The 11775-nt window shown below is 43.9% G+C and overlaps 4 protein-coding genes across 4 annotated transcripts; 2 read left to right on the forward strand and 2 right to left on the reverse strand.

Annotated features, from left to right (window-relative positions):
• Window positions 1-125: 125 nt before the first annotated feature.
• I203_107088 (uncharacterized protein) lies at window positions 126-1552 on the forward strand (the record flags this gene model as incomplete). Its single annotated transcript, XM_019145173.1, has 9 exons — window positions 126-162; window positions 231-271; window positions 378-403; window positions 469-482; window positions 656-723; window positions 792-804; window positions 884-954; window positions 1100-1316; window positions 1437-1552. The coding sequence occupies 9 exons, from the start codon at window positions 126-128 to the stop codon at window positions 1550-1552; spliced, it is 603 nt and encodes a 200-aa protein (XP_019004992.1).
• Window positions 1553-3389: 1837 nt separating this feature from the next.
• I203_107089 (uncharacterized protein) lies at window positions 3390-4446 on the forward strand (the record flags this gene model as incomplete). Its single annotated transcript, XM_019145174.1, has 5 exons — window positions 3390-3452; window positions 3508-3531; window positions 3611-3704; window positions 3783-3816; window positions 3957-4446. 5 exons carry the CDS (start codon window positions 3390-3392, stop codon window positions 4444-4446), a joined length of 705 nt encoding a protein of 234 aa, XP_019004993.1.
• A 645-nt stretch (window positions 4447-5091) lies between these two features.
• On the reverse strand, window positions 5092-6463 carry I203_107090 (uncharacterized protein; the record flags this gene model as incomplete). The annotated part of the gene is made up of 5 exons (XM_019145175.2): window positions 5092-5266; window positions 5383-5529; window positions 5647-6092; window positions 6218-6340; window positions 6428-6463. The coding sequence occupies 5 exons, from the start codon at window positions 6461-6463 to the stop codon at window positions 5092-5094; spliced, it is 927 nt and encodes a 308-aa protein (XP_019004994.2).
• A 1511-nt stretch (window positions 6464-7974) lies between these two features.
• On the reverse strand, window positions 7975-9927 carry I203_107091 (uncharacterized protein; the record flags this gene model as incomplete). The annotated part of the gene is made up of 6 exons (XM_019145176.1): window positions 7975-8288; window positions 8476-9259; window positions 9323-9434; window positions 9511-9544; window positions 9619-9765; window positions 9831-9927. 6 exons carry the CDS (start codon window positions 9925-9927, stop codon window positions 7975-7977), a joined length of 1488 nt encoding a protein of 495 aa, XP_019004995.1.
• Window positions 9928-11775: the final 1848 nt, after the last annotated feature.

Consider the following 11775-nt stretch of genomic DNA (forward strand, 5'->3'; position numbering starts at 1 on the left):
AACTAGCTATCAAGATCAAGGACGCTTTCGTCCATTATCCATTCCAATATATCAACTGAACAGCTCAACACATCAGATCAGACCGAACTTAGAAATAGTAAGGTACAAAGAAATAGTAAGGTACAATGTCAAGAACGACCTCATTCAAATTAGTCCTTCTAGGTATGTCCCCCATCTATCTGTCAATCCCATAAGAATCCCATTCACTGATTATAATCTTATGCTTGTAGGAGAATCGGCAGTAGGAAAATCATCATTGGTATTGAGATTTGTACGTTGACTCTCACTATCATCATCGTCGTATCATCAAATATGTCTGTGCAACGAAAGACAAAGCAAGAAAGGGCTGGCTGACTGGTTAAGTTTTGATGAAATAGGTTAGAAATGAATTCTCAGATTTCAGGTGAGCTCGCTGATTAACCCGAATCAACGGACAGAGCGCAGAAAGGCTAAAATGAGTTGATGTAGAGAATCAACGATTGGTATGTCCCTATCATCATCTTCGGTAGTCCTACCACATAGACCTGTCGACTGACGTCGCTTGACTTGTGACCCTTTGTTCGATAATTGATCCTTTAGGTGGTAAGTATATATTCCCTCAACTTTGAATGGATTTCTCATTTCTTACTGACCTTATTCTGCTTGCAATGGACAGCCGCATTCTTAACTCAGACTGTATCTTTAGATGAAAACACTTCAATCAAGTTTGAAATTTGGGATACAGTACGTTTCCTCAAATAGCAATCAAGCAATTCACATGATCGCTGATTGTATATCATTTCCTCTACTAGGCAGGACAAGAACGTATGTTGATCTCACTATCGACATTATGAGTGTGACGATCCGGCCGGAAAGACGTCACTGATATCTGAAAACATCATAGGATATAAATCCCTAGCCCCTATATATTTCAGAAACTCCAATGCCGCTGTGATAGTGTATGATATAACACAGGTGAGCTGATGCCTGATCATTATTCAATTCAGCGCAACTAACGTTTGCTTTCTGCTCTTGACCAGGCCCCAGAAGTATGTTGAATATCCTCTCCACTTCCTACTTTTTAAGGATATATGCTAAATTTCATATGTAAACCCACTAGGCATCATTCGAAAAAGCCAAATCATGGGTCCGAGAACTCCAGCGACAGGCAGATCCATCGATAGTCATCATGTTAGTAGGGAATAAGCTGGATATGGAATCGCAAAGGAAAACACCGAGAGAGATGGGAGAAAGGTTCGCTCAGGAGGAGGGTCTGTTGTTCGCTGAGGCAAGTGCCAAGTCGGGTGATGGAGTGGAACAGCTTTTCATGGAGATTGGTGAGTTGTCTTTATTCTTCAGAGCAACCGGAGAAGAAGAGTATGTAGCGCTTGACCGCCAGGAGATAGAGATGGACCAGGTAGAGACCGATTATTGACACTTGGTTTGACCTCGAATAGCCAAGAAGTTACCCCTCGCACCTACGCCTCAACGCACTTCTCAATCAGGACCTAGGGGAGTCAAAGTTGCAGGTGAACAAGAAGAGTCTTCGACCCCTTCAGCTTGTACCTGCTAGATCGCTCGCTTTCTCTCCTTTTCCTGTCTCTACTTCCGACTGAGTGTTCTTTCGTGAACTGTTTGTACTACACTACGATATAATATACATATAAATATATATGTTCTGTTCTTGAGCGGCATCATCATGTACTATTCTCTACAACCATACAATGACAAGAATCCCATCTTATATGTTCCCTTGAAGAGGATCAAGTATAGCAGAAATTAGCTTGATATTCCTCTCAGGAGATAATCTGCTCGTAGTCAAGATGGTGACTACGCCCATATGGCCTACCATCCCTTAGTCGGATCTGATAGAATTAGTCCAGTAGAGATGGTACTAAGAATGGTACCAAGTCAGTGATCTGGGGACAAGTGGATGGTCCGTTCGTCCTATTGAGATTTACAGAGACTTTGCGATGGGCTTTGTGAACTCAGTATTGGGCCATGCTCTGGAGGGTTACAAACATCAGTGTGGAGTACAATACCTGGAGTGAACTAATTGGATATCTACCGCCCTCTGTTCTCGTCTAGAGATGACGAGGAAGGGCATGAACCGTTGAGCCATCATTTTGCGACATGGCCAGTGAGTTTGTTGGGCTTCAGGTCGAATGAGGTGTCCGAGCGTTTCGACTCCCGGTCGTCAGTCAGCTCGTCCCTCTTGTCTTGCAATTTTGCAGTTGAACCTCGTGCATCTCACCCTCTTGCTAGGGTATATACGTCGCATGCGAGAGAGAGGTCGGATCGTAGCAAGATAAGGTGAGGGCGTGTGGTACAAGCAAAGAGGTAGAGAAATAGTAAGCCAAATATCGTAGATTCAGGCACTACGAGTAAAGTCAATGACTGATTTCCATGGTCAGGTCGCACAGGCCAACTACAACAATTGTGGTAGAGTACAACTGATTTCTCATCCCATTCGATCCATCTATCTATCACCATAAGTCAATCCTACATCCTCGAGTCTATACGTACGAAACGAAAACACGAGAAGAATATCTTGGAGTAGCGGGAGAGTACGGTGCGAGTACAGGTTCTAGCTGGAATCCGGGATCAAACGATTATTATTAAACAATTAGACGATCAAAAAATCACGTCACTTTATCATCTTACTCTCGTACAATTCAATATCTGTCAATCATTCACCGTTACCCGATCGATCCCATAATCCCTATTACTGCTGTGGCCCTGTCAACGAAAGAGAGGCTACCGTATCCGTAGGTTGATCCGTTAGACCTCCCGAAACATTAGCATCAACATAATCATCATCATTGGGGAATTCCAACGCATCGATATACCCTCCAGGGACGTGACTTCCAGTTCGAATAGTAGCATTGCGAACATACAATTTTGTGTCGTTTTCAACACCACGACACGACGATCATCCACAATTGAAGATCAACATTGCATAGACGACAACACTCTTCCATTTCTGCTCGATAACTCTTCCTCAGCTCGTCGGAGTACTCCTACTGGGTGTACATCGTATAACATCGCGAAAACAGCCAAGTATCACCAAAGAGCATATCAACGTCAAATCGATTGACAACAACCTCGAATTCATTATTAATCGAGAGATATCAATATATCGTATCGTTTTAACATCAAAAAGACCGAACTTCCATTTCTCCACTCCTTACTCATCATCTGATATCGAATCCACAGAGTAATTTCAATAACACCGAAAAGAAGAAAAAATCCAGGAGGATTGGCTTTGTTGGATTATCACTAGCGATCATATATCAATTGTGTAGGACGTAATCAAAATGGCAAGTTCAATCTCACATCCTTAGACAATGAAAAAATAGAATGTATGTTCTATATCAGCTAATCGCTCTACGTAGGGTCCCGCACCTCGTATGTTATTCAAGATAACCGTCCTAGGTGACGGTGGTGTAGGCAAAACAGCTTTGACCGTGCAGGTGAGTTTCTCAATTCCTCCTCAAATAGACAGAAGGAGCTGATTGGTATTGGTAGTTTACCATGTCTTCATTTGTTGAAGTGAGTTATCACCATATACCTTTTATCGTCATTCTACTGGCGCAGCCAAGTATAATGCTGATTAATGGATTAACCATAGACATATGACCCTACGATAGAAGATTGTTATAGGAAACAATGGGTCGTAGATGATCAGCCTTGTTTATTAGAAGTTTTAGATACAGCTGGACAAGGTGGGTGACTATTCTCGCAGCGTTATTGATGATATGGCCTTACCAAGCTGATTCGTGATTGTGATTGATGTGTAATAGAGGAATATACTGCATTGAGGGATCAATGGATTCGGTAAGTCCATCTCTCAAACCACAATCTATATCTCGTTCTTACTTTTTAGTGTATACCCAATGAATCATGACGCTCTCATTCCATCATCATCCCTTTGATCGCAACAGAACATTACTGACGTTTCCATTTTCTACGATTAGCGACGGTGAAGGTTTCCTGATAGTATACTCCATAACCTCCCGAGCTACATTCGAGCGAATCGAACGTATAGTCGAAAGAGTCTTACGAGTCAAAGATGAGAATCACATTTCACCTTATTCACATCATTATCCTCAATCACATCCTTATGGTTCACACGCCGGCCAAGGAGGTCAGTATCAGTATTCCCAATCGGGTGGTGGAGGTGGATCAAAGAGGATACCAATAGTGATCGTTGGAAATAAGAAAGATCAATATCATTCTAGAGAAGTATCAACAGATGAAGGTTCGAATCTTGCTCGATCCTTGGGATGCGACTTCTACGAGGCTTCAGCAAAGACCAACTCGAATGTTGAAAATGCCTTTAAGAGTTTGGTGAGACAGATTAAGATTAATAAGAGGGGAGGAGGGGCGGGACAAGGTGGTGGATTGCAGGATAGTGGGATGGGAAGTGGGGCAAGGAAAAAGAAACAGAAGTGTGTAATATTGTAGTCAAACCATCAAGGGGGTGTAATAAGAGCACAGGATTGAAATGGTGAGGAGCCTTTAAAATTAGTGGATGTCAGTTGGTTCTTTCGATAAATTCGTGTTTTTCTTTATTACCCTTCCCGTTACTTATCGGTTTATCAGTTTATTTTTCATTCTCTCATTCTTTTGTATTTCAGTTTATGTCAAATATACCTCTTCATGTCTGAATCTTGTGTGATACCATGTTGATTCTACTTGTCTTTTGTTTGTTTACTCGTGCTCAAAATGATCTTTTCATTCATTCAGTCATCATATTTTGGGCATATATATTCAGCATGTGTATGAATTTGACGTTAGTAACAGATGGCAGATGCGCATTTTGTTCATCTGGGAGAATTTCCTTAGCGAAAGCCATGAGCTGGACTGGTATTTGACTCACAAGATACATATAATTGATAGATCACCTACGAAACAATTAAATCTTACTGTATTGTATTAAATAAATTCATTTATACCTTAGAGACCAGAAGTCGGAAACCAGGAAAACCCCATCTGTCCTCTCGCATCAACTAGATTAGATTGACCAAAGTCAACTGACTCATCTACATAAAACCCCTGAAAGGCTGAGAAGCAAAAGAAAGAAAGAAAAGATCTCTAAGATTTTACACCCTAATCCTTTCTCCCACCATCTGCACTTTTCTCTCTACCTGTTGCCCTACTAATACTTCTCAGTACGTTACCCAACACACCATGCTTGTTTCCATCGGCACTTCTACCCCTTCCTCTGTCACCGTCCGGCGCGGGTGAATGTTCTTTGTGAGGTGGGATCATATTCCCTGCGCCACTATCAATGTGCAAATTACAAGATGGAGATTAGCAAGTAGATTGAACGATAGAGTGGTCAAGATTGTAGAAGGACAGATGAGGCACTCTTTTAGAATCCCAAAAACAAAAGCTCACCCCCTGCCGGTATTGACATAGTACTTTCCATCTTGAGCGTGCAACCTCGCATGAGCGTCTCTTTCCTCCAAAGACAAATTCGCCAGATCAGGGTGGTTGGCATCGTGAGAATGGAAGTTGCCTGCTCCACCTTTACCGCTGGTGTATCTGCGGAAGGCCGAACACACATATCGTTAGTTTTAAGTCGAGAATCTTACGAGGGTGTAGCGGGAATGTAATCCAACTGCCCACCTCGAGTGAGGTCTGAACAAATTCCGGACTCACGGTTGATTAGCTTCATCAGCTTGATGTCTAGCAATAACATCCTGTTCGTATTTCTTTCTAGCTTCTTCTTTCTCCAAATCCAACGAACTGGCATCTCCTCTGTCTCTCTCTTCTTGGATATTACCAAATCCTCCTCTACCAGTACCATGCACCGCGGTCTTGTGACTGACGGTAGGTGCTAAACTCGTAGAATCATCTTTTCCAGCTACGCTAGCACTTCCACCTCGAATGGCGGATCTAGATCTGGATTTCGATCTCTCAATATTACCCGCTCCACCTCTACCAGTTGAGAAACCACCTTCGAAGGCCTGTCTACCTCTTCTCTCAGCTACGAGTTTCTCCTGTAATAATGCTTCTTCAACATCTTTCTTCTCTTGTTCTCTCGTTCGAGAGCGGGATGTTGATCGGTGGATGTTACCTGCTCCACCTCGACCGGAGTGAATGATCTGTAAAGAGTATGAAGAGTCAGCTTCCTCTCCCCCGACGATGTTTATAGGATGATGGTCCCCTATTGGAACTCGAACAAGCAACTTTGACCTCAATGCTTTTGTCCGACATGAACATCACTCACCTTCTCATCAATCGGATGAGGTGATAATTCCCTTCCCCTCTCCGCTCCAGGTTGAGCATCCAGATCTTGACCTCGAGTAGGTGATTTCATAAGATTGCCCGCTCCTCCTCTTCCGGTCGAGTACTGCGTTGCCATCATGATCAATTTCAACTTTATGCAGAAGACAAAGGTCATGAAGCGAGAAGGTTTGATGGGATCGGATCAACTCACAATTGCCCTTCCGGGTCTCTCGTCAGCCATTGACATGGTTGCTGCTGTGCAGGTCGATGATATGTATCAGCTATCAGTCTTGGCTGTTCTTATGATATCGACGATGGCCAATGTGTAAGGTTAATCAGAGTGGCAATCAAACAATCAAATGATGAAATAGAGAAAGGACCGGTAAAAGTGGAAGTGGAAATGAGGATGAAGGATGAAGGATGAGAATGGGAATAGATTGGATGGAAACGACAATGACGTTATACGTAAACACTCAAGAGAATTCATGTTCCCAAACCAAACCATCCAATAGTAAATCCCTATCTGATTCCTCGTATGTATCCAACAGGAATTGCCAAGAGCATCCACAACCACATACATCCACCTAAGCATATTCATATCGTCGTACTTTGCCTTGCCTCAGACCCAAACCCGCAAAGAGAAAGAAACGATTGTCGGATCTCATGGTCATAATCCTTATCATCCAAATCCCTTGCCACATGGCATGGCTAAATCCCCAACTCGTCTTTTGGTTGGTCCCTTGAACTTCACACTCTTGTTATAGAGATAAGGATTCGATTCTCTCAACAAACGAGATGATAAAGATGATCTGTCCGTAGATCGTTAGATCCCCCAATCGGGTCAACCCGTAGATCACAAAAATAAAATTAATGAAAATGTCCAATCCCATACGCCATGGCTTCACACTCTTCCAACCAATTATATCCTCACGATAAGGACAGAGCAATATATGCGATTCGATCCTAAAGGAACATGACAAGAGGACTAACCTGTACCAAAACTCTGTCTCCTCCCTATTCCGCCTCCTGCCAGACCAGCATGTGCATCCCTATTTGGACTTAATGCCCTACTCATCTTTTCTTTAAAAGTGGAAAATGTCGATGAGCCCACGGTGGGTGATTCGCTAGGCCTTCTTTCTAATCCCGTGTTTGGTGGAGGTACCGTTGAAGTGGTGGTTGCTGTTGTCATAATTGCCAGGTTACTTGTATTATATATGGTTGATCAGTGTCTATGATTGTTTTATGATGAACCATCCATAGCTATGAATCTTGAACACATACATGCATCCACCTCTACACCCAACTTCAACTGTTTTTGCCAAGCAAAGATTTTTTTCGCTTAATTCAGTCATCTGACCCTTACCTCCCATGGGGCAACAACCATACAACCGGGTCACCCATCCGATGTGGCACTTTGGTTACAGACAAGTCCAATTCACACTCTGCGGTGTGAGAGACAAGAACCATCATACGATACTATATGCATTCCCATATACGTTCGTTTTCAACTATATACTATCGCCTTGAGATATAAAGGGAACTGAAAAGCAGACCAAACTCAAATCTATAACATGAAACATACGATGAGCGAAGAGAGATTATAAGATTAATTAATTGTGTTTTAAAGGTTATGTCAACCTAAAGGACCTTTACAAAAAAGATTTCTTGCAACTTTTTCCAACTCCTATTTTCTGCAACTTGCGAATACAGGCGTCTTTGACCAGAACACAAGCCAGATTTCAACAAGTCTTCTCCCACTTATACGTCAACTCGTCCACCTCCAGCAGCAGCGTTTCCTACAGCACCGTGAGGCACTTTCTCATGGGATGAATTACCATCAGGTGAGTGAGGAGCTTCAGCGATGACATCGCCAGAGGTGAGTTGAGGTCGAGAGTCAATTCGGTGCAATCGGAGCTCGGGGTCGGTACCGACGTAGTCATAAGCGAATTCACCAAGATAGGCATCGTCGATACCGACAATCTCAGCTTCTTCGCTCGCTCGGAGTCGGAGTCCAGGGATGAAATGGAGGATCCAACAAATGATAGTGGTCATGACAAGGGAGTAGGCGAAACCTGAAAACGGAAGGACGCACCACGCGCGACTCAGCGAAAATGTTTGTGGCGCGCGACCTTATTTCACTGAAGTAGCTCCGGTTTATCCGACGTTACTCCGCCGCCTGCCACATCACCTCCTTCATTTCTAACGTCTTTCTTGACCTTTGCATGCATGTATCTTCGTCAAATCGCAAGATAAACTCACCAGAAACCATGTCAGCAATCTGATAACCGAGCTGAATGTAATTGTGATCAAACCATCCACCAGGAATCTCTGTAATACCGTCGAAACCAGCGACGGAAGCTTGGGCGAAGAGACCAGTCATGACACATCCGACCATACCTCCGATACCGTGAGAAGCAAAGACATCGAGCGTTTCGTCAACGCCAACGAGGAACTTGAGTTTGGTGGCGAAGTTACAAGCTACTCCAGCCACGAAACCGATGGCGACAGCTGCTGGGGAACCGACGAAACCGGCAGCAGGGGTGATACCGACCAAACCTGAGATAGCACCTGAGCAGAAACCGACAGCTGAGAATTTTCTTTCGAGTCTCCAATCGAGCAACATCCAGGTGATACCACCGACTGAAGCAGCAAGGTTGGTGACGATACAGGCTTGGACGGCTCTGAGGTTAGCAGAGAGAGCTGAACCACCGTTGAAGCCGAACCAACCGAACCAGAGGAATACCGTACCGAGAATAACGAAAGCGGTGTTATGGGGTTTGTAAGCTAATCGTTCGGTACCGTATCCTCTTCTTTTACCGAGGTAGATGGCGATAGCCAAAGAAGCGGTACCGGATGAGATGTGTACGGGGGTACCACCGGCGAAATCCAATCCACCCATGATGAAGGACCAGCCGTTAGGGTTCCAAGTCCAGTTGGCAATAGGACAGTAGACGAGAGTCAACCAGCAGAAAAGGAAGACCATAACGGGACCGATCTTGGATCGTTCGGCGAAACCACCGATAGCGAGAACACCAGTAATGAGCTGTAGGTAAGGTATGATTTATCAGCTGGTTTCCTGATACGGCACATATATATTATCACTTACACAGAACATGCATTGGTACACACAGAAGAGCAATGCCGGGATTCTGCTTGATCCAGCGGATGGTTCGGCGAGAACACCTTTGAGACAGAAATATCGCAAATCACCGATAAATCTACAAGGTGGAAATACAGTTAGTGCGTGATTTGATTCATATGAGATCCAGATCTCAGATGTACGAAGTAACTTACTTGGAACCAGTATCAGAGAATGCCAAAGAATAACCTATATGCGTGAGAAATTGTGAAATCAGCTTGGTTTGGCTTAATGGAATGATGCTGAAATTGCTTTGCACTAACCCCAGAAGAACCATTGGAAAGAACCGACAGCTACACCAGCTACCGATAAGAATATCATGGATAAAGCATTCTTTCTCCTTAACAGACCAGAGTAGAACAGTCCTACACCCGGTATCATCAACCATACCAATGCCGTGGATGCGAGAACTAGTATGATAGCAATGATCAGAAGCTTATCTCGCTTATCTGCGTGATGTGGGATTGCAACTCACTCCATGCCATATCACCGAGATTGTAGATGTATGGTGTGCCATCATCAGCGTAGTAAAGGACATCCTGAGATGTCTCCACGTAGGTCGCGTTGACCATTGTTGCGGGGTGATGTGGGAAAGTGTTGAACGTGTGTGTGAGATAAGTGCTTGCAAGGACCCTAGCGCTCGCGAGATCGTCTTGTTGATGTTGTTGTTCTTAGATCGTTGACAACCAACGTTTGTTCAGAAGCTTCTAGTCTGAATATTAGAAAAAAAATATGTGGTTCGAAAGAAAGAGAAGTGGAAAGAAAAGAAGACTTTAAAAGACAGATCGATGGTCGTGTTGAAATAGATAAGAAAGGAGGGAGGACGACTTGCAACCTCGTGTGAGTCTAGGTCCAAGTATGTAAACGGGATTAGGAACGGGGTAAATATGACCAATCAATCAATAGAGCGAGAGTAATAAAGATAAAGATACGGTATACGGTATAACTATTCTAGCTGTGAGACATGCAAGAGGGCCAAGCAGAACTCTCCTTGGGGTCCGAGAAAGGGGGAAAACGAAATGCATGAAACCCAAGAAAAGTCAAAAGATCCATTTGATTGGTTGTTTACCAAAAACACAAAAATCCTTATCTATCCTATTTTCTGACTTTCGGGTAAAGCCATGACACCACCCACCCACCACCTGCAAAACAGAAAAAAAAAAAAACTCCACCATCCGCGATCTGGGTAATACCCCTCTCCTATTCCGAGGGCTCTCGTCCAAATACTTTACGGAAAAAAGCAGGTTTCCCATTTGTTGTTGCATGCTTTCTTCTCCTTTGGAGTATGCCGTTGATTATGACTCGAGTATATCGTTGAGTACTTCGTGTACGTATCATCCCGCCAAGCCCCTGCTTATCAGAGTGTTTCTATTGGTTCACAGCTTGGATCCTTATCTTTCGTTTATGCTGCTCAATCCAAGTTACCCTTTGCGGCATTCACCGGTTCACCAATTCGTCGGTCATCCCAAAAAGGTAATTACATCCGGGCATCGCAAAACGTGACTGACGCGTGGCCAGGTGATTCCGGGCTTAGCTTTGACCCTCGCGTCGAGACGTGTTGCGAAGGAGAAAGATAGAATAGAACTGGTGAAGAGCTATCTCTTGATCGCATGGCACTCCGAACGTCAATGACACGATATCATCCAGCAACTCAACGCGTGATCTTTCTCAACTCATCTTCTTCTTGGTCACTTGAACCTCGCTCAGATCCTCTTCAGGCCTTTCCACCCTACACCAATCGTACTAATTTAGCGGAGGGATGAAACGACGCAATAGCTTGTGTGGGTGGCTGTCAGGATTTGACTGTTCTCCTGAAAGCTTCACGATAACCACCCCACTTTTGCGCATGACACTTCGTCCAACACCGGTCTGGATATTTGCGAATGCTCGAATCTTGACTACCTACCAACACTCAATTAAGAGCTTTTGCAGAATGACGAAGACGCGAAGGGGACCATCTGATCGATGGACATCATGAGTGACATGGTTCTGATCGCTTTTTCTCCATAAAAAACTAACTTGACGGTTCGTGCACGATGATGTCCGCATGTGGACACGTCCTCCCTGTTCATACAGCCCTCTTCCATCGAGCCAAAACAATCCAAGTATAGTGTTCAAGGATCCACAAATCAACGATCCGAGCGAAGCTCAAGGGGATCCAGCGTTTGTGATTGATGAATGTTCATCCCAACGTCAGGTGAATCTTGGTGTGATTTGTGAGAGTATGCATCGGAAGGAGGAGGGGTGTAGGATATAGAAGAGAAAGCGTACCGAACAAAATGAAAATTTTCTTTGCTGACTTGGTCATACCATATAATTCTTCTTTCTCAACTCCTTCACCCTCTCCCATCCCAACTATTTTGCGTTCCATCATCCATTCTCCCATCAATCCATCTCTCTGGTATTCCGTCGAAGCTAAG

Source organism: Kwoniella mangroviensis, chromosome 2, assembly GCF_000507465.2.
Source record: "Kwoniella mangroviensis CBS 8507 chromosome 2, whole genome shotgun sequence".
NCBI classification, from domain to species: Eukaryota; Fungi; Basidiomycota; class Tremellomycetes; order Tremellales; family Cryptococcaceae; genus Kwoniella; species Kwoniella mangrovensis.